General features: G+C 59.2%; 10 protein-coding genes across 10 annotated transcripts; 3 read left to right on the top strand and 7 right to left on the bottom strand.

Annotated features, from left to right (window-relative positions):
- Positions 1-160: 160 nt before the first annotated feature.
- On the top strand, positions 161-907 carry K437DRAFT_217982 (t-SNARE; the record flags this gene model as incomplete). The annotated part of the gene is made up of 1 exon (XM_013386523.1): positions 161-907. A coding segment is annotated over one exon (747 nt), but the record flags the coding sequence as incomplete, so codon positions are not given.
- A 942-nt stretch (positions 908-1,849) lies between these two features.
- Positions 1,850-2,369, bottom strand: K437DRAFT_166482 (uncharacterized protein). Its single transcript, XM_013386522.1, has one exon. The coding sequence runs from the start codon at positions 2,174-2,176 to the stop codon at positions 1,904-1,906; it is 273 nt and encodes a 90-aa protein (XP_013241976.1). The 5' UTR covers positions 2,177-2,369; the 3' UTR covers positions 1,850-1,903.
- On the bottom strand, positions 1,862-5,685 carry K437DRAFT_166478 (Pkinase-domain-containing protein). The gene is made up of 5 exons (XM_013386521.1): positions 4,849-5,685; positions 2,997-4,760; positions 2,821-2,920; positions 2,397-2,731; positions 1,862-2,325 (listed from the first exon to the last, which is right to left on the bottom strand). Exons 1-5 carry the CDS (start codon positions 5,530-5,532, stop codon positions 2,248-2,250), a joined length of 2,961 nt encoding a protein of 986 aa, XP_013241975.1. The 5' UTR covers positions 5,533-5,685; the 3' UTR covers positions 1,862-2,247.
- On the bottom strand, positions 5,686-6,279 carry K437DRAFT_166477 (uncharacterized protein). Its single transcript, XM_013386520.1, has one exon. It carries the CDS (start codon positions 6,142-6,144, stop codon positions 5,839-5,841), a length of 306 nt encoding a protein of 101 aa, XP_013241974.1. The 5' UTR covers positions 6,145-6,279; the 3' UTR covers positions 5,686-5,838.
- Positions 6,280-6,972: 693 nt separating this feature from the next.
- On the bottom strand, positions 6,973-7,582 carry K437DRAFT_166412 (uncharacterized protein). Its single transcript, XM_013386519.1, has one exon. It carries the CDS (start codon positions 7,475-7,477, stop codon positions 7,118-7,120), a length of 360 nt encoding a protein of 119 aa, XP_013241973.1. The 5' UTR covers positions 7,478-7,582; the 3' UTR covers positions 6,973-7,117.
- Positions 7,583-7,688: 106 nt separating this feature from the next.
- On the top strand, positions 7,689-8,216 carry K437DRAFT_269465 (uncharacterized protein; the record flags this gene model as incomplete). Its single annotated transcript, XM_013386518.1, has 1 exon — positions 7,689-8,216. One exon carries the CDS (start codon positions 7,689-7,691, stop codon positions 8,214-8,216), a length of 528 nt encoding a protein of 175 aa, XP_013241972.1.
- A 2,186-nt stretch (positions 8,217-10,402) lies between these two features.
- On the bottom strand, positions 10,403-12,822 carry K437DRAFT_226314 (P-loop containing nucleoside triphosphate hydrolase protein; the record flags this gene model as incomplete). The annotated part of the gene is made up of 4 exons (XM_013386517.1): positions 10,403-10,907; positions 10,981-11,626; positions 11,691-12,675; positions 12,754-12,822. The coding sequence occupies 4 exons, from the start codon at positions 12,820-12,822 to the stop codon at positions 10,403-10,405; spliced, it is 2,205 nt and encodes a 734-aa protein (XP_013241971.1).
- A 195-nt stretch (positions 12,823-13,017) lies between these two features.
- On the top strand, positions 13,018-14,424 carry K437DRAFT_257970 (ribosomal protein L15). The gene is made up of 4 exons (XM_013386516.1): positions 13,018-13,470; positions 13,541-13,704; positions 13,778-14,139; positions 14,210-14,424. The coding sequence occupies exons 1-4, from the start codon at positions 13,228-13,230 to the stop codon at positions 14,371-14,373; spliced, it is 933 nt and encodes a 310-aa protein (XP_013241970.1). The 5' UTR covers positions 13,018-13,227; the 3' UTR covers positions 14,374-14,424.
- A 203-nt stretch (positions 14,425-14,627) lies between these two features.
- On the bottom strand, positions 14,628-18,139 carry K437DRAFT_166354 (DUF1000-domain-containing protein). Its single transcript, XM_013386515.1, has 5 exons — positions 18,002-18,139; positions 17,569-17,906; positions 16,212-17,337; positions 15,069-16,136; positions 14,628-14,999 (listed from the first exon to the last, which is right to left on the bottom strand). Exons 1-5 carry the CDS (start codon positions 18,027-18,029, stop codon positions 14,842-14,844), a joined length of 2,718 nt encoding a protein of 905 aa, XP_013241969.1. The 5' UTR covers positions 18,030-18,139; the 3' UTR covers positions 14,628-14,841.
- A 738-nt stretch (positions 18,140-18,877) lies between these two features.
- Positions 18,878-20,448, bottom strand: K437DRAFT_257967 (uncharacterized protein). Its single transcript, XM_013386514.1, has 2 exons — positions 20,052-20,448; positions 18,878-19,963 (listed from the first exon to the last, which is right to left on the bottom strand). Exons 1-2 carry the CDS (start codon positions 20,271-20,273, stop codon positions 18,884-18,886), a joined length of 1,302 nt encoding a protein of 433 aa, XP_013241968.1. The 5' UTR covers positions 20,274-20,448; the 3' UTR covers positions 18,878-18,883.
- Between the last annotated feature and the right edge of the window lie 164 nt (positions 20,449-20,612).

Raw genomic sequence — 20,612 nt, 5'->3', positions numbered from 1 at the left:
CGGCATCAATGACGACGCCGCGGCAGCAGCAGCGGCCATGCCGCGTGAACGCTCTTTCCAGCTCCTCTCTGCTATCCGCTGCGCCGGCCCCCCGTCGCAACAACAGCAGCAGCAGCACAGCCAGCTCGGCATGCTCAACCGGCGCTCCAAGGCGCATCTGATGGAGGACTTTTTCCGGCAGCTGTCCGACATCTCGGACACGGTCACACTGATCGACGACCAGGTCAGCGCGATCGGCGCTGCGCACGCCAACTCGCTCGACCAAGCCGACGAGGCGTCCGCGCACATGGCCGAGCAGGAGGTGACACACCTACAGTCGCTCGCGCGCTCGCTTCTGAGCGCGTGCAAGGCCAAGCTACTTGGCATGTTCCGCGCGGCGCAGCTCCTCCCGCTCTCGTCGCCGGACCGCGCGACACAGCTCGCGCAAATCGCGGCGGCCAAGGAGCGCCTCAAGGGCGTCCTGCAGCGCTACTACGAGCTCGAGCAGTCCTTCCGTGCAAAGTACCGTGCCCGCGCAGAGCGCAAGTACCGCAGCGTCGACCCGACCGCGACGCCTGAGGAGCTGTCGGCTGTGCTCAATGACGACGACAATGGCCAGGCGTTCTTCCAGCAGGCCATGCGCAGCTGCACCCGCCCTGGCGAGGCGCGCACCGCCCTGCGCGAGGTCCAGGAGCGCCACGAGGACATCCGCAAGATCGAGCGCACCCTCGCCGAGCTCGCCGCGCTCTTCAATGACATTGACATCCTCCTCACAGAGCATGGTGACGAGGTCTCCGCCATCTTCCACACCACCGAGGTCTCCAAAGAGGCCATGAAGGAGGCAGAGAGCTACCTCGCTCAGGGTGCCGAGCACGCCCGCCGCGCCAGGCGCAGGCGCTGCTGCATCCTCGGCATCGTCCTTGCGCTCATCATCCTTCTCATCACCGTCATCTTCGCATCCGCCTGCGCCGGAGGCAGGTGTGCGCTTACGCATCGCCACGGCTCCGAGAATGTCGCGTTAGACGGAGACGACAGCCACAACGCGCACAGCACCAACGGTGGCAGCCGCACAGCCGACGGTGACGACGATCATAGCGACGATGCCAGTAACGGTAGTAGTGTCGCGTCTGCTGCTAGCAAGCCAACACAGACGAACAGTACCGTATCTGCTGCCAGCAAGCCAACGCAGACGAGCAACACCGCCAAACCGGTTGCCAGCTCGACGTCAACTGCAGCAGCGGCACCCACCAGCACGCACGCTACGGGCTCCGGTTTTGGCTCTTCCCAAGGTAGCAACACAGATGATGACGCCGACGATGATGAAGCCGAAGACGACTATGACGAGGGCTACGATGATGGAGGGGACGGAGGCGACTTCTACGAAGAGTACGGCACTACCGAAATACCATCGCACCAGCTCACATTTGGCAACGTCACGAACGGCAAGAGTCAACGCATCGCCATGCACCAAAAGCCACAGCAGGCGCAGGAGCAAAAACAGCAGCAGCAGCAGAAGAAGAAGGCGCAGGCAAATCAGGCAAAACAGACAAAGCAAACAAAGCAGGCAAAGCCTGAGCACAAAAATGCGCAAGAACAAAAGGCGCAGAACAAAAAGGCGCCCAGCACGTCTAAACCTGCCCCTGCCCGTGCCGCCGCGGTTGCCAGTCCGACCCGCGATGACTCGAATGAGCTGTACGACGAATACAGGAGGCGTTCCGAGCCTCTGTTCGCGGTAGACGCGCATGAACTCTTGCAGCGTCACATCGTTGCGAGGAAGAGCAAGGAGCGTGATCTTTTACTGGAACTTTTGTATTGATTTAGAAGCAGCTCGGTCTCCCATGCTTTTCGGTTTTCATTGGACAGAATCTATTTCGTTTTGTTTCAAAAGAAGATTCCCAGCGTGCATGGCGTACTTTTGATGTGACTATTCCCTCGAACATCGTTGGCCGCATGATAGCAACAAAAATACAAAGGGGGGATGGAACACATCATGGAAGAGGAACGTCGCGTGCCTACACCGCTTGAAATATGTTCGTAATGTCACTTTTGGAGGAATGTCCTCCTTGCTTGTGGTAATATCGTGAGATTCGAAGCAGGGAGGACAGTGTAAGGAAGAGTGAAGTGGAGGATTGGTGGAGAGTTGATGAGATCCGACGGCAGAGATTGATAGATAGGTGATGAGGTATCCCGTTCGCATGGGGTTTAGGCGGTGTTGGTGCTGGTGCTGCTGTCATTGCATCCTTTCGATGCTCTGTGTGATCAGAGTCCTCATGATCTCTCGCGGTTGCGGAAGCGCAGCAACGGCGCGAGACTCGAAAGCGCGCATGACTTCTTGAGGAATTCATGCTGCGTGCGAGAAGAGAGGGTCTTGTCAGTCCTGTTCCGCATTCTCCTTAAGTCCCTACTCTGGAACCCACCTGGAGAAGCTCGTCGGCAGTCGCGCGAGATTTGACGTCGGCGCACAAGCAGACGGCCAGGAAACCTTTCAGTTCCTTGCTGAGGCGTTCCGGCTTCTTGAGCGTCGGCGTGCCATTGGTGGCGATGAGGTACAGCGCCTTGAGCGGTTCCTCATCCAGATATGGCGGCTCGTTTTCGATCATCTCGATCGCCATGATGCCGAGCGACCAAATGTCCACCTTGGCGCCATACTCTTTCTGCTTGACCACCTCTGGTGCCATCCAGTACGGGGTACCAACCATCGTGGCACGCTTGCTCTTCTGGTCCGTAAGCTTGGCACAGAAGCCAAAGTCGGCTGAGAGCGAGCAAATGGGAGGGTAGAATAGCGTGGCGCGCGGGTCAGACACATTGAGTTCAAGAATGGATTGTGACGTTGTCACTCACTGATCTTGACTTGGCCCTGCGCGTTCAGGAGGACGTTGTCACTCTTGATGTCCCTGTGGATGATGCTTTGGGCATGAAGGTGTTCCAAGCCTTTGCAGGTCTGTGAGAGGCGAGAGAATGTCAGCGTCTCAAGAACAGCTGAGAAAAGAGACACGCTAATTGAAGGGACAACACACCTCGAAGCAAATAGCAGCGATCTGGTCCTCTTCGAGCGTGTTATTGTCGATGACATCCGTCAAAGCTCCGCCTTCCATGTACTCCATGATGACCCACAGCTCGTTGTTCTTGACGAGGTATGACTCGAGGAAGTTGACAATGTTCGGGTGCTGGCTCTCCTTCATGACGAGGATCTCATTGACGATGAGCTCCTTGCGCGGCTGCTGCGACAAGTCCATCGTCTTGATCGCGACGCGCTGGCCCGTCGCAAGCGTCTTGGCGACATACACAGACCCAGATGCGCCCTGGCCGACCTTTTTGATCTTGCTGTACAGCTGGTTCGGATCGTCGGGCGAAACGACACTGCGCAGCTTGTCCATGATCTGCGCCTCGGTCATTGTACTGATCCGCCGGTCGCTCTCCTTGGCAGCAGCCTTGGACGACGCAGCAGCGGCCGACGGCGCCGGTTCGGCCTTCTTGGCTGTCTGCAGCGGCTTGACGGCCGGCGCGGCCTGCTTGTCTGCACCGGCAGGCGCAGCTGGCGCTTGGCGCGTAGCCTTCACCGCGCCTGCAGCGCCGGCCTTGGCACCCGATCCATCCGCGTCAGCGGGGTTGCGTGCCTTGCGCTCGTCCGTCGGCAGCGCAGCAGAGAGCTTCAGATCCTTGGCTTTGACGTTCAACGCCGCTACGCCACCAGGATCATTCGCATCTGTCCTGCTGCGACCGATGCTGCTGCTGCTCGGCAGCGCACCGCGCGGTCCGCCAGGCGCCTGCCTGGTCGCTGCACTGCTGGAGCCAGTGCTGGTGCCGCCGCCACTGCTGCTGCTCGATGCGCCAGGCGCTGAGGGCGCCGGCCTGCTGGCGAACAAGTCCGATGGCGAGTTGGCGGCGCCTCCAACGGGACTCCTGTCCTTAAGCGTGGGGGCCGGCGCGTTCGTCGGCCTCGGGGAAGGCGAAGCGCGCCCATTGTTGGCATTGCTGCTGCCGCTGCCGCCGTAGCCGCCGGAGGCACCACTGCCGCTGCCGCTGCTAGCGCCGAGCCGGTCTTGCGTGCTGCCCTGCTGCTGCGGTGGATCCGGGCGCCGCTGCGCTTCGGCTGTCCGATAGTTGCTGCCGCTGCCGCCACTCGCATTGTTCGACCCAGCCGAGCCTGTCCGTGTGACATCCCCCCAAGCGGATGAGGAAGGAGTTGACGAGAATCCCGAGCCGGCATGCTGCTGCTGCTGCCCAGATGCCTTGCTGGCGAAGCCGGTCTGGGTGCCGGTCCTGAAATCCTGCTGCGCCTGGCCCGTGGTGGCTTGCTGGCTTCCGGCGTAGCCGGTGCCACCGAAGCGCGTGCTATTGGCGCTGGCGGCTGTTGCACCGGGCTTGAGGTTCATGGTGGGTGTGCCGAGTCCAAAGTCGTCGCGCTCGCGCTTCTGGATGTCCGTGTAGAACTCGAGGACGTCGAGCACCGCCTGCGGGTTCTTGACGTAGTCCTCCTTGGTGATGGCGCTTGTGGTCAGCAGCTTGGTCCACTGCTCCGGCAGGCCGGTGAACGCGCCCGAGATGGGGTCAAAGCCGACATGCACCTGATGGACAAAGTTCGTCGGCGACGAGACGCCCATGAGCGGCGAGCGCGAGTAAACATCGTCCATCCAGCCGTACAGCTCCTCATCGTTTTTGAGCTGGACGTAGTACGTCTTATCCTTTGTCTCGATCTCGATGCAGTACGGCTTCAGGTCAGTGCGCGTCACATTCGTGATCTCCTTGAGGAAGATCAGCGACGAGGGCTGGTATGTTGTCTGCGAAGGACATGTCGTTGGCATTCGGAGCATCAGCACAATGTATGCAGACATGCCTCGCTCTCACTCCGCCACACTTTCAACGCACCTCGTTCTTGTGAAATGTGAGCGTCTGCTCTCTGAGTGCGAGCCACCTCTTGCTCCAGATCCAGCTTCTTATCCCGTCCTCCTTGACGCTGACGTAGCCTTTGCGGAGGATCTTGCTGCTCCCGCCTGTTCCAAAGCCGCTGGTGCTGCCGCCGGCGGAAGAAGGCCCGTTGTTCAGGCCGTAGCTGCCGAGACTGCCGTTGCTCGATGCGGGCCCGAAGCTGCTGGAAGAGGAGTTGTTCGAGCTCATGATGGGCCGCAAAGAGCCCGTGTATGAGCCGCCACCTGCGCCAGGGCCAATGCCGGCATTCCCTAGCTTGGCCGCGCTCGCCCCGGCCAGGCCTGCGCCTAGCCCTACGCCGGGGCCGCCAAAGCCGCTGTTGCTTCCGCTACTGCTGCTGCCGGCGCCGCCTCCACTGCCCAGCGAGGACGAGCCGAGCGAGCCGAGCCCGCCGGCTCCCCCATTGCTGCTGCTGCTGCTGCCGGGGCCAAAGGAGGAGAAAGGCGGAAGGAAGGCGCTGTTCTGCTGCGAGCTGCTGCTACTGCTGCTGCCGCTGCTGCTGCCCGATTTGGACGGCGGGACAGGCGGAGCGGGACGCGAGGGTGTGAGGGAGCCAAAGGAGGTGGAGTGGCCCATGCCCGAGGAGGCGGTGGACTGACCCGCATTGTATCGGAAGCCGGACATGACGGCGGATATGTCGCGATTCGCCTTGTCGGTACTTTTGCTCGCTCGTCCGAGTACGGGGCAAGAGGGAGAATGTGGCGGTGATGCGACTGCTGATGCTGAGGTGCACGTCTGCCACTGTTGCTATCGTATGCTCGTAGTGATGCTGCTTCGATTGCGCGATGCAAGCAGGCGGCAGCGTGGTATTATGTTGGCGCGAGCGATTTAATGTGGATGCAAAGGGGTGCCGGCGAACCTGGTCGTTCCACGAGAGTTCACGCTCGCGCGTGCGCTCGATGGCCAAGCCGACAGAGGCCCCGGTGAAGACTATTGCAACAAGAGCTTGGCCACAGCGAACAGACCAATGTTCAGTGGGATGTAGACTTGTCCCAAGGGGGAGAGAGAGAGAGAAAGAGACGAGAGACGCGCGGGTGAGTCGAAGCGGCGCAGGTGTGGTAGGGAAAGACGAGCGAAGAGCGAGCGCCGGCGCGCGTGGTGATCTATGTATACAAACACAGCGCGGCGCTTCGGAAGCTGGACTTGCGTGCACACGCGTGTGTGCCTATGTTTCTCGGGCACCAGCTTTATGCGCTTCCGTCGTGCTGAAGGTACAAATGCGCGAGGCATCAGCATGAGCAGTAGGGATGGCCGGGCAGATATGAGGTGTATGCGAAGCTGCCATGTACGCCCGAGTCGAGGCTGAGAGGTGTGTTTGTGTTTGTGGTGGCATGTGTCCTTTTTACGTGGTCGTGGCGAAGACGGAAGACTGCCGCTCAGTGCCTGCCACGGATGCCACACGCCCGTTTGAGTGCCCTCTGGTGCCGTTGCTTGCACGTTGCTTGCGTGTGGCGCTCGCTACTCGACGGCTCTTCGCACATCACTCCCATCTAGCCGCGAGCAAACTGTACAACCCTACATTGCCATCAGACCACAACGCTGGACACGTCTCCCGCTGTCGTCGGTCGTCGTCCACATCGTCTTTGAGCCGTTGCCATACATGACCTCACAGGACACGTGTCTGCAGGATGCCCTCTTATTCATACACGCCATGTTCAGTATTGGCGCCCGGCATGATACATTTCCATCGCAAGTCTCTGCAGTATGTACAACCAAGAGGAGACGGACCCGCGTCATGGGGCTTGTAGCAAAGGCAGCTGTTTCAAGTTTGAACCTCCCAGTCTCTCGCCTCTCGGTCTCCCTCTCCTTCGTGCTCGCCGTCTTATCACGACGGCCGCACGTGCATTGACGCTTCCCCATGAATTTCGCCCGACATAGTAGTCCCTTTGACGCGATTGGCAGGATCCTGCACGAGGGCATACTGCAGAAGTGAGAGCGCCTTCCTCCGTCCGTACTACGTGGCAACAAAGAAGGTTCCACAGCGTATCAATCACTAGCTCGCAAAAGAAAAGTCCAGGCAGAATATGGTCGATCTGAGTGTGGTATTTGCTGACGAGCTGGCTTTGGTCGTCCCTGTTAGTAAATGCACAGTGCCCCTTCCAATCACCACCATACAAGCCATCAGGCGCGCGCCGCACACAGTCACACGCCACCTCAAGTCATGGCAGGATCGCGTTGCTGAGCATGCTACCATTACTCCAGCTGGCCACTACTCGTAGATGAATGCAGAAAGCCATCCACTCCAGACAAAATATCTTGAGTCTCGCGAACGTATCGACGCTCGACAATCACCATATACATAGATGTGTCCCTTATGACCTTGGCACCGATGCCTCGCCGCTTTACCCCCTTTGACCCTACTCGGGACCTCCACCGCGACCGCGACGATCAGGCATCGGCCGCCGCACACGATGCCCAAGCCGGGACGAACAGTGCCAGTCATCGAGGAGGCTGATGACTCGTCTTTCCTCCGTTCACCTATTTGGCTTCTTTTTTGATCTTCCCTTTCCTTGAGCGTATGACGTGGGCCCCAATGGGGGCTCTCAGGTCTCCCCCGACCTTGCACCATCACAGGAGACACATCACATCCTGCCTGCTAAAGCCTCACCAAGAGCAGCCATGGCAGGCCCTGCAGAAGGCGGAAGAAAGGGAATGCAGCGAACGAAATAGCTCCTCGAGCAGGTCGCCAAATACGTTTATGCTAGACCATCATACCAGATCAACCCGCCGCGACTTTGCATTCGACCGCCGCCTCGCCTCCGCGCTGCCGGGCAGCGGGCATGGAAGCTAGCGCATTCGACACGCCCTGGTTCCTGCTGCCGATCCCGATCATCCTGCTTGTCATCGCCATCGTGCTCATCACGCGGCGCTGCAGCACCCGGAATCGCAAGAAACGCCAGCGCCGCTTCATTCTGCGTAACGTCACACCACACTCGTCATCACCGATAAGGAGCGTGCCAAGGAGCGCCGCCCCAGCCGCGCGCACTTTCTCGCCAGCAAGTTCAGCAGGGTCACCAGCATACCCAGTACCGCCTACGGCGGCACCGGTGGAGCGGTTCGCACCAGCGCCAGCATCCGCCCCCATCCTTCCTTCAGCGAGACGCTGGCGCTGTCAGGGTCCGGCGCGGTACATGCAGGCTGAATACTCCTCCGCCAGCCGCAGGGCGACCTGTATCGCATCGATGCTGCGTCACGGCGGCACAGCGGGCTTAACAGCAGGCGTCAACGCTGGGCCGATCAGCAGCAATAGCAGCAGCTACCGGTGCTGCAGACCCGCGCACCGATCAACCCGCGCAAGCCGCGCCTAAAGTCAGAGCACCGCTCCGAGGCGGGCGTGGGGAACGACATCATCGCCTCCGGGTCCGGTGGACAACGGTGCTCCTCCTTTGGCTTCTCAAAAAGAGAGGTGGTAAGTGGCGTTGACTATGTCAGTGATAATGCAGGTGCAGGTTGCAGGGCAGGCGGTTCGCTGGGGCATGGCGCGCATATGCAAGCAGCAGCTGCGCCTAGCAGCTCGCAAGGGCACGGCGACTCCGTGCAGGCGCTTCCGCAACACGGCGCCGAGGACGCCTCGCGCCACGGCACTCGCCAGTGCCTCGCTCGGCGAGACTGTCTCGGATTCCGGACACAATCACCACCACTCCGTCACCTAGGCCCTGATTCTCCCTGTGCCGCCTCCGGCACTTACCGGATCCCACAATCAGCATCATCACCACCATCAACAACAACAGCAGCAGCAGCAGAATGATGATCCGTCGTCATCGACATCTGTCGCGCGCGTACAGCAACGCCTGGCCCCCCACCTCCGCAGTCATGCCACCTCGCCAACAGAGAATAGTGGCAGCGCTGCTAGCGGTCAGGCTCTCTGGAGTGTGGCTCGCTTGCTTCGACGATGCGAAGCACAGACAGTGCGAGCGCGGATGCGCGAAACGCTCCTGAGACAGCCAGCACCGCCGCCAAGACCATGCCGTCCGCTTTGACCAAGAGCAAGCGTGGATCCAACAAAGCGAGTGCGCCGCCCACCGCTGTGGGGCTCGCGGCAAGAGCAGTGGTGGACATCGCAGCCGGAGCGACAGTAGGGGCTACTGCAGGAGCAGCGCCAGCTGTGGGAACAGACTCAGCGACCGGGCTCATCAGCTCGGCTTCTCGGCTTCTCGCTCGAGCGCCAGCTCTGGGTCCGAGTCGAGATCTAGGTCCACACCCACGTTTGCATCTGTATCTGCCTCGAGATTGACCCTGTTTGCGCGGAGGAGAAGCTGTCGTATCAGCATGGCCCTCACTCCCATCGGCGAGCGGTGAGCCGGACCAGACGCAGCAGGGACGGATGACGTACGCTGCAGCAGTCCTGTAAAGGAACAAGCACCGCACGCAGCCGACTCAGACAACGTGGAAGAGCAGGACGTGCGCGTCGCGGCTCTATACTACTCCTCTTGCTTGGGCAGGAGATGCTGCGAACAAAGGTCGCTTGATATGAGGGCGAAACAAAGAAATTCGTTCGACATTGCCCGTGGCTTGCTGCGCGTCAGGTTTGAGAAGCTCTAGACGCGGCGAAGTCTAGGGCTGGCAAGCATGTCGCTGATGATAACCGGCCCTCTGCGCCTGCCGCTGCCGCCAGCGCAGCGCCATCGACCCGCATGAGTCTCGACACCGCATTGCCTCACCTAAACATGCCGCATTTGCCGTTGTCCAACAAGCTGCTCATGCGCAGCAAAAGCAAGTGCAATTCGTCCTTGCGGAAAGCGTAACAAGTCAAAGATTTCGATCACACGCTGATAGGCGGCACCATCCTGCGGGCCATGCTGCCTTCGCCTCCTGGAAAGGAGCGGGGGCAAGAGCAGCGCACGGATGCTGCGAGCAGCAGCAAACTGCAACAGAGCACTTACAAAGGCCTTCCTGCGCTGCTGCTGCACGCTAAGACAAAATTGGGACCGTCGTTACCGCAACGATACCACCATCGTGGGCGTATCAGCCCAAGGCGGCCGATTGGCGCGCCGCAGCCACAGCAGCCAAGCGACTGAGCCCGGACACTCGGCTGGCGGAGATATGCAAAGGCGCGCACGCCGCTCAGTAGACTATGAATCTACTCACACTTGCTATGCTTGGCTCGAACCTGAGCGGAGCTGATGCACTGTAGCGAGTGCCGAGCATCGGCGCAGCTGACAGCCTGTTCAAGGGGACGTTCAACGATGGCGATGACGAAGGCGAAGTCGAAGACGAAGCTAATGCCGTTGGTTGCGGTGCTTGCGGTGGCAGCATCCCGACGGAAGGATAGTAGAGTTGTGGGGAAGGGGATCAACACGCCATGGAGGGTGTTGGAACAGGATGCCCTTGCATGCGAACCCATTTCATTCATTCACCAGCCCAGCACGTGGGTGCCACCTCTATATGACACGCCATGTTCCAGGCCCATGCAATACTGTAGAATAATTCAATTGCGCACAGAAAGTTCAGATTGCACATTCCGCACTGTTTTGAGCCATTCAATGGTGTTTCATTAGCCCTCATCTTCCGCTGCACGCTTTCTTTTCATCTCTTTTGTGATTTTGGTTTGCGCAGCGGGATGACGAGCAAGCTCCGGCGAGACTTTGGATACTGGTGAGCGTGAGATCTCCTGCTTGAGATCGTAGTAGAGCTCCTCGTCGCCGCTGTCGAGGAAGGTGATAGCAACACCGTGCTTGCCTGCACGACCGGTACGGCCGATACGATGAATGTAGCTTTCAATGTTGTTGGACATTTGGAAGTTGACGACCAGCGCGACATTCGGCACGTCGATACCACGTCCCGCCAGGTCGGTCGCAACGAGCACAGGCGCCTCGCCTGAGCGAAGCGACGCCAACGCCTCTTCTCTTTGTGCTTGCGTCTTCTTGGAGTGGAGCACAGCTGGATTCCAGCCGGCCGAAGCGAGGTATTTCCCAAGACCGTCTGCGTCGATAATGGTGCTGCAGAAAACGATCGTTGGGCCATCCACCCCAGCGTGTAGGATTTGCATCAGACGTTGTCTGCAGGGAAAAATTTAGATGCAGATGTCAATAAGACAAGAATGACTGCCTCGACTCTGGTCGCGGCTCTCACCTCTTCTTCTCATCTGACTGAATGAATTCCACTCGCTGCTCGACGGTACCGACTGCTTGATTGGCATCTCCAATTGTGATATGCGCAGGCCTTCTCAAATACTTCTTCGCCATGCGCTCGACACCTGGTGGCATCGTGGCCGAGTACAGCATGGTCACGCGGTACTTGTCGACCCTGTCTTCGCCTTCTCTGCGCAGCAGCTTGAGTGGATCTTCAGCATCTTCCGTGTCTGGCTTCAGATTGGACACCGGTAGAGCGTCCAAGATGATGTTGAGTTCAGCTTCGAAACCAAGGTTGAGCATCCTGTCGGCTTCGTCCATGACGACATAGGTGCATTGGCCGAGGACCAAGACATGACGCTCAATGCAGTCCTTCAGACGACCAGGTGTCGCGATGACGATTTCGGCACCGTTGCGCATATTGAATGCTTGTTCATTCATGTCGCGTCCCCCAACGATCGAGACACATGTGAAGCCGAGGTGGGCAGCGAACTTGCGCGTCTCGACTTCGATCTGCTGGGCCAGTTCTCGAGTCGGGGCGAGAATGAGAGCATACGGTCCAAGATGCCGATTCTCGTCCGTCAACCGTGGAAGATCCAAGATATATGCGAGCATTGGTATTACGAAAGAAGCGGTCTTTCCCGAACCTGTGAAGGGAAAGAATGCAATCAGTGTCCTGTAACACACAGAAAGCATAAAAGCTCTGCGCACCTGTCTCTGCAATGCCGATGAGGTCCCTGTTTTCCAGTCCAATCGGGATTGCTTGTCTTTGAATCGGGCTTGGATCCTGATAGCCGATCATTTCGATGGCCTCTAGGATCGGCTTCGGAATCTTGCTCTCCTTCCAGCTGCGCAATGGCCGCGGAATGTGTCCGCCGCGAGCAGCGATCGCAAAGTCTTCCCGAAAGATACGCCAATCCCGTTCGCGCATCTCTTCAAGCGACTTTTCTGTCCAATGCTTCTCATCCATCGCATTTCGCGCCCCTCGCCGTCGTTCCAATGTTTCAGTTGCAGCGGCGGCGCTGCTGCTTGTCCCTTTCGGCGATCCAAGTTGTGCTATGCCACTCGCTTTCGCTGCGCTACTAAAGGCTTTCGCCTCGATGATGTTTTGAAACACTGGATTGATGGTGTCCGTCGTATCTTCCTCCATGTCATGGTCGAACATGTATTTGCGATCTTGAAGCATACGCCGGGTCTTCTTTGTCGATCCCTGCTTGATACCGAGATATCGTCGCCTGATCAACTCTTGTTCTTCGGCGGTGACGGGTGCATCACCAGATCCATCCTGGGATGCGTAACTGTTCTTCGGCAGTGCATTTGGCTTTCCAGCAGAGCTTTTCCCGGCGTTTTGCCCATTCGAGGATTGAGAACCGTGGGAATGTCCGTAAGGCTGCCTTGATGGCCCTGGTGCATCCTTGTCTGTATATCCATTCATCCTGCTATCACGGCTCGGTCCAGACGCTCCATTTTGATAGCGCTGCCTATCTGCCCTGGGAGCGGTCGGAGCTTGTGTATGGGTAGAGGTGCCATATCGGTTAAGTCCATTTGCGGTGCTGCGCACCTCCTCCCTTGCCTTGCGCTCGAACTCCTCTCGCTTCTTTCGCTCGGCCTCTTCCTTGGCCTTGGCAGCCTCGACTTCCTGCTGTCGCTTCTCTAGAGCAAGTCGCTGACGCTCAGCTTTGCTCATGAATTTCGGCTGCGCAAGAGGCGAGCTGCAAGTCAGGGAGGCGAAAGCTAATGGCTGGCACGTCACGGTTGCTCAGGGCATACTCACCTTGACGGCTGCCTCCTCCTTCTGTTTCTGGAGCAAAGCTTCCACGGACAGAGGCTCTTTACGCGACATGATTCCTTGAGAAATGGCTCTGCACTGCGATTTCGGAATGTACACAGCAGGCGTAATCTCGTCTTCAGGGCCCTGTTCAATGCGCATGAAGTGCATATAAATAGAACAACCAGGTCCGAATATATAATCATGGATCCGAGTGCTGGCTTGCTGCTGAGTTGCTGACAGCCAGAGCTGAACCTGCATCGAGGAGAAGGAGGTTTGACTTCTCTCGGCCGTAAGCCGTTCCGCCCGTTGTCAGTCCCCTTCATCCATCCTCTCCGCTCTCACTGCCGGAGCTCTCGTTCTTCTTCCAGCCTGCTTCCATGTCTGATCTGAAATACTCAAAGCCTTTTGCTACTGCTTCACGGAATTTCGAGGCGCACCTACAGGAGAGTTTGTGCACACACCCTGTAGCAGCTCACCATGTCCGCCTCACTCACACGCTCTCTCGGCCTGCTGTCTCTGCGCAGTGGGTCGGGAGCCCTTGCCGCCGCCACCACTGCCGCCACGGCTCAGGCTGCTCACGCCATCGGCAGCACTTCGCGGGTGACACTTGGAATGACCCTCGCTTTCTCACAAGGTCCAATTCAACGGAGAGGATATGCTTCGGAAGCGCTGGGGCCCATCAGCCTTGGCAACTTGAAGCCAGCCGTACCGACGAAGAACGTGAGCACGTCCTTTTTCTTTGCGCTCTTACCCCTTCAAGTCTGACGCATACCGTTTTGCGGTCGTAAAGCGAAAACGACTGGGTCGTGGTCCTGGGTCAGGGAGGGGCGGTACCGCTACAAGAGGACACAAGGGACAGAAGGCAAGGTCCGGCAATGGCAAGCCTACGCCAGGCTTCGAGGGCGGTCAAACACCGATCATGCGTCGGTTCCCAAAGAGAGGCTTTACAAATATGTAGGTGCTCAAATCACTTTACTGGACGACCCTTGCGTTTCATGCAGTGCTAATGTGTTACTTACTTCGAAAGTCACGGCCATGAGTACGCACCCGTCAACCTGGACCGCATTCAGTATTGGATAGACCTGGGCCTGTTAGATCCCGCCCAGCCCATAACAGCCGCAGAACTACTTCACAGCCGCTGCATCCATCAGGTTAAAGACGGCGTCAAGATTCTCGCCGACGGAGCGACGCGCCTACGGACTCGTATCAACCTCATCGTCTCCAAAGCTTCACAAAGCGCTATTAAAGGCATTGAACGCGTAGGGGGTAGCGTCGAGTGCAGGTACTACAATCGCCTCAGTCTGACCGCGCTCGTCAAGCCACACAAGTGGATCGAGAAGGGCAAGTTGCTCCCACTGCCTGCAGAGCCAACAAAGAAGCGAGACTTACGTGAGTCTTTGTGGCAGTAAGCTGTAGCAACGGCCAAAGGTACTCGCCTGCTAACGTTTTGCTTCGTCAGTATACTACGCTTCACCCAACAAGCGAGGCTACCTTGCCAAGCGTGCGATCGGAGCTGCGATCGCTCAACGGGACGTCGAATCCGCAGGTCCAAAATCATCGCCAGCTGCTCCATCAACCGAGGCAGCGACGGCAGACGCCCAATCTGCACCACCAGCCGCATAACGCTGCATGTACCCTTCCGCATCACTGGCTTCCCATGCATGCATACACAGAAGATGATGTGTTGACAGTGTGTTTGGTATCGAGTGGCATGCTACAAAGTGTGCGTGTGAAAAAGGAGAGAAACAAATGAATCCCCGAACAAATGACCGAATGCCGAACAAAAGAAACTTCCTTTTAATGATATATCATCACACCTTGAAACTGAACAGTGCGTGTATGGTTCGAATGCCATGTAGTCGTAATGAATGCTGCCTGTTTGATGTAGGGCCCTTCGGATGAAAGGGGCAAAAGCAAGCTGCTTGAAGCTGTCCCTTCGACAGATGGAAGTAAAAGCCGCGGAAAACAGAGGAAATGGGACGGATGATGAACGAGTGGACGCGATAACCAGATACCTTTATTGTAGGACCGAAACGAGATGATATGATGTGCTCCGTCGAAAACGATTGTTGCTGTAAAAAGGCAGGGAAATCACTTTGCGTGATCGATGCGTTTGTAGTTGTGCTGTGCGGCGACAAAGGCGGGGTGATGCGCTTGCTGCATCGTCTGCTGGTAGTAAGTGTCGTCCGTCAGGCTCTTAGCCTTGTCTCCAGCGAGCTTCAGCGCCGAGTTGGTCAAGTTGAGCGGCACTGCAAGAGAAATGGATGTCAGCACATGCGATGACTGTGAATCACCGATGTTGAAAATACATGACTCACGGAACAAATACCACATGGACCCTCTCTCGTACCAGGGGGCCGAGCGCGAATTGGGCGAGAGCGGGATGGAGTGCAGGTACATCTCTGGCAAAGAACTTCCATTGCTGGTCGGCGAAGGGCCACCATTAGCACTGTTTGCGCCGCTACTGCCGGCGGCGGCGGCGCTGCCGTTGCTGGTACTGGTGCTAGGCCCAATGGGCGGCCCCGCAGACTTTCCAGGCGGAGCGGGGTACTGATGCAGCGGCACGAAGCCCGAACCAGTCGGGCTGCCCAAGCCACCCTGGGTATCCCCGATGCCGAGCGCTGTGGTGGACGGCAAGCTTCGCGGGGCATCGTGGAGGTAGTGGTGCTGCTGCGTCGACGAGCCAGCGCCACTGCGGCCCAAGGCATAGCGCACGGCCTGGAACAGGGACATGGGCAAGTTGGCGATGCGCTCGCGTTCGCGGCGCTCGACCTCAATGAGCTCGGCGTTGATGGCGACCTCGCGCAGGAGATCCTCAAGGCGGCTCTCGACGAGATTGAACTTATCCTCGGCGCTGAGGCGGAGGTGCTCCTCCTTCTTCTCATACTTGCGCACGGCCCTGCTGAGCTGCGCCAGTGGCGTGTCGATTCCGTCGCGTAGCAGGCGCACGTCACCCTTGGTCGCGAAGATCTTGCGCAATGCCGAAATCTCCGCCTCCATCTGCCGCAGGCGGCGCGAGAGCTGCTCGACCTGCGAGTGTGGATAGTGCACCTCTTCCTGCAGGAAAAGCAGGCGGCGGCGGATCAGCTTGAACGCATGGATCCACGGCTTGATGCCAGCAGAGAACATGAACAGGCGGATGTTGAAGGTGTTCAGATAGTCCGAGCCGTCGGTGAGCGTCTCTCGGAGCCAATGCAGCAGCCAGGCGCCAGCGACGGGGCTGGCGATGCACCAGACGAGCGCGACGAGCTCTGCGCGATGAAGCTCGGCCGTCGCTGCCAAGCGCGTCTGCCGCTGCTCCGGCGTCTCATTCTGCTGCTCGTCGGCAACCATGTCAGCATGCAGGACCTTGCGTGTCCGCGCGGCGTAGTACATGTCCCATGGAACTGACAAACGTACATGAGGTGAGCGGGCTGTGCAAACCAACTTGGATTCGTTCGCAACCAGCCGCTAGCACTCACCTCTGATGAACTGATACAGCCAAAAGCTAGCAAGGAAGAGCAAGATGGCATTGCTCCAGTGCTCCGCCTTGGCGCCGAGCAGTGCCCCGAGGGGCGGAGCGAGCGCGAGCGCGAGCGGGGCGGTGTGCCAGCTGAACAAGCTGACTCCATCGCCCATTGCACCATCGGCGCCATCCCCGGCGGCAGCGGCCGGGTCTCGGCCGCCGAGCATCAACAGGTCCTCCTCGTCCTTGGCCGTGAAGCGCGGCGGCGCCATCGGCTTGAACGCGCGCTCGATCTCCTCCTCATCGTCCGCGAAGCTCGTGGGGATGCTCGTGCGCGACGTGGACGTGCTGCTGCGACGCCTGTGGCCTGTGACGCCACCGCCACCCCCCGCACCGTTCAACGAGTGCCCATAGGCGGTAGGTGTGGATGCATGCGAAGCGTCCGTCTCGGCCGAGGTGCGCGAGCGGTCAGGCGAGAGCGTCGCAGCAGCAGCACCGCCTTTAGCGCAGCCGTGGTGGCCACCGGCAAAGCCTGGGGCATAGTATCGTGGCGTTGCGCCGCCCGAGCCGCCTTTGAGACCCGTGCGCGACGGCAGGCGCCCGTTCCAGCCGCGAGGCTCAGCCTCGGCCTCGATCTTCTTCAGCTCGCCCATATTCATACCCTCCATTGCAACGCCATAGATGTCCAGTGCGTCGATGCGCGTCGTCTCCTCGCCGCCCTGGTTGGCGACGACGGCGATGGCGAGAGAGTCGACGTTCTGGAACTTGACAAACTTGAGCGGCACCGCGCGCCCCCCGCCGCCGCTGGGCCCACTCTTGACGTCGTCCTCGGCCAGCTCGAGCTCCTGCGCCGGTGCGGTCGAGCCGCCGTCGTCGATATCGTCGAATCCGAGGTTGGGCTGGTTGACGTAGAGCTTGATGCGCTTGGGTGCCTGTGCGGCGGCCGAAGGCGTGGTGTGCAGGAGGATGTGCGAGATGCGGACCTTCTGGCTGAACGCGAGCTGGATGAGCAGCTGCTCATCAGCGTCCGACGCGAGGTACGAGTCGCCACTGGGGCCCTTGATGATGCTCTTGAGCGGGTGCGCGGATTGTTCGTTGAGAGCTAGCGAGCGCGATTGGTCGATCTGCGAGAGGAGCGATTTCTGCAAAGCAAGGAGACAGGTCCGAGGCAAGACAAGGAGGAAGTCAGCACCGAGTGCTATAGAAATCACAAGGCGAGCAAAGGGGGAAAGACAAAGCAATATCATTCCAAATTGCATACCCCAACCCACGGCGAGCGCCGCACGCCACGCCCCCTCTCAGCTTTTGCTGCAGAGGACGTAAAGCACGTAGCCGCCAAGGATGAGCAGAGGCAGGAGGTTTTCAAGACGTACATTTGGCGCATTGACGCCCCCGGCGCCACTGCCACTGCCACTAGTACTGCTGCCGCTGCCTCCCGAGAGGCTCTGACCATTTCCGCTGAAGGCTCCACTGCCGGACGCGCCGCCAGAGTGCTTCTGGCAGAGCACCTGCAGCTGCTGCGGGTTCGCGCCGCGCAGTGTTTCGACGGGGGCCTTGTTCTTGATAAAAATAAAGGTGGGCATGGCGGTGACGCTATATCGCTGCGCAATGTCCGGCACGCGGTCGACGTCGACTTTGAGGAAGATGTCGCTGGCGTACTGCGAGGCGAGCCGATCGTAGATTGGTGCGATCGCGTGGCAAGGGCCACACCCTGCACGTGTCGAGTGGAGGGAATACGTATCAGCGGGCAGCGGGGCAGCGATGACAGCAAGCAGAGAGTCACGCGATGTGCGCCGCCAGACTCACATGTCGCGTGGAAATCGATCACGACCATCTTGCCTCCCGCGGAGGCGAGGGTCGCGTCGAGCTCTGAAGAGGCGCGTGGCAGTGAAGCACGCAACGAAGTGAGTCGTCAGCATCAAGCTCAACCTGTCGGGCCAGAGTATCGCCCTTCCTCTGCGCAGCACCGCATCGCCGCGATAAGCGTGCATAGGATGCGCCAGCGCCAACCATAGCCACCACGAGCGACAACCGAACTCACCGGCGACACTGTTGATGGCGGTTGGCATCTTGGCTGGGCTGACCGACGTCGGCACGGACTGCAATCCGTTTGCGTCTGGTCTTGTGCGAGCTTGTCGTATGCGCTGTCGAAGGCAATATACATGCAACAGCACCCCAAGTTCCGACGTGCTGGCTGTTGTTTCAGTTTGGCGAAGAGTTGCTGTCATACCCATCCGTCCGTGCTGGAACGAGTCTCGAGGCGTGTCACCCTGGCTGACTGTGCAAATGTAGTGGGACTGTCGCAGCTTCGTAGCGCACAGGCACACACGCAGCGAGAAAAACAGAATTGCGGATGCGCGCGAACAGGCGCGGCCTCACTGACTCCCTCTAGCAACTCGATAGCACACTGGTCTAATGCCGCATGTCGTGTCGGCCACCGCGATGGAAGCCATGTCCGATAAGGGCTAAGAGCGCCTGTGCGCGAGAGCGAGAGCAAGAGCTGTACTGCACCGCACCCACCGCACCACACCGCAGGGGGCTGGATCCCGCGTGAAACAGGGCATCCAACTCGGCTGAGAAATGGTACTGCAACCTTAATCTAAACCTCAGGTCCCTGCTAGCAACCACGCGAAGCCAGCAAGATTCTCACACGCTCTTCCTTCGGCACGCCATTTTGCCTTGTCATACTCATCGCACTAGATCCATTGCAAGGGAAGAGCCGAGGAAGACGGCATACAGAACAAGCAGCAGCCAGCCTTGCCAGCGCGTCGGGTGGCCGTGTAGGACGCTTGCGAGCAGCAGCGCCGACGAGAGCAGCATCCATGCCATCGACACCCTCGAGACAGGGACGGGGGCAGTGCCGTTCCCCTCACCAAGCACCGCGACGCCAGCGCACAGCGTCAGCAGGAACATGTTGCTGCCCGCCGCGGCGCTTACCAGCACGCTGGTGCTGCCCCTATGCCCTGCGAGTACCGCCAGCATCTTCTCTGGCAGCGTTGTCGTCACGCCCAGCAGCGTCAGGCCAAACGCGGTCTGCGAGAGCCCGAGCGACGAGGCGATGCCCGCGGCCGAGTGCGACAGCACGAGCCCCGCCAGCGAGAGCGCCAGCAGGCCGACGAGCATGCGCGCTGCGCATGCTACCGTGCTCCTCAAAAAGGAGCGTAGCACGGCGCCAGCGAGCGAGTCGCTTGTCGAGCTGCGCACAAAGCGCGTCTGCAGCAGCGGTGCTGTCTCGCAGTCCGTGTCTGCAGGAGCAACAGAAGCTGTCTGCGCTTGGAACTCTGTACCAGTGGGGGAATCGGTTGATGACGCGTCGCTGCCGCTGCCGCTCTCGCTGGAGCTGCTGTCGTCGCTGCCCTCTGGAGCCGCGAGGACACCCCTGTAGATTGCCCACGCTGCTGCACCCATGTACGCTGCAAAAAATGCCAACAGAAGTGTCCCTTTGATTAACCTTGCTCTCGCTGATGGCGTGGGCGAGAGGAGTAGCGCCGAGGCCAGCACAGTGAAGAGGAACTGTGCGATGGCGCAGATCCGCGCGCTGCCGTCGAATGCACCGGCAGTGGTTGAAGGTGGTCTAGGTGCTACGGCTTGATCGTCAGCGCTGCCATAAGCCAGTAGAGAAGAAGCAGCGTGCCTCGACGGACCCGGTGCAGCGAAGAGCAGGCCGAGTGAGAAAGCGCCAAGGATGTTGCTGATGCAGCTCCCGACGATGTTGCCGTACGCCAATGCAGAGTTGCGCTCAAACATTGCAGCAGCTACGACAACCAGCTGCACGCAAGAAGTTCATTTCAGACAGCCGCCACGATGAGTATTCTTGCAATACAGATTCTATAGGGATGCTATGCGACATGCTTACCTCCTCCCATTCCGCACCAGCAGTCAGCAGCGCGACGAGCGTCTCGCTCACTCTGAGGCGACCTGCAAACACTGCGAGGTTGTCAAGGAAGGAGTCAGCGCCCCGCTCCAGCATGTACACGCCAGAAATGAAGGCGCTGAGGTTGAACAGAAGATTCCCATCAGTCGTGACGCCGCCTTGTCCCGTACCCGCCTGCGACCTTGCAGTGATACCTCTTGTCATCACGGCGCCTCGTCTCGTCGTCAGCAAGCGCAGCATCGTGATGAGGCGCTCGCGGATGCATACGCTGCCAGCTTGTAGTTAGCAAGGTGCCTCGCCAGCGCTCCTGCGAGCTCGCGTGCTAAGCCTTGTTCAAGTACCCTTCGAGCGGATGACTTGGTTCGTTGGCATTTAAGCGTGATGGACAAGGGGCAATAATAGGATTTAGAAGGCCATAAGAAGCGAATGACGTTTCATAGCTGGCGCGTTCCGAGTTCCGAGTGGCGCTCCTCGACTTGACGTCACCGTCATCTGCAGCGACGTGCCAGGTATATATTAGCACAAGAGGATGACTTGCGGTCT

Source organism: Tilletiaria anomala (genome assembly GCF_000711695.1).
Source record: "Tilletiaria anomala UBC 951 chromosome Unknown K437scaffold_72, whole genome shotgun sequence".
NCBI classification, from domain to species: Eukaryota; Fungi; Basidiomycota; class Exobasidiomycetes; order Georgefischeriales; family Tilletiariaceae; genus Tilletiaria; species Tilletiaria anomala.
The sequence above is the reverse complement of the archived record's forward strand: the minus strand, read 5'-3'. Positions and strand labels throughout refer to the sequence as shown.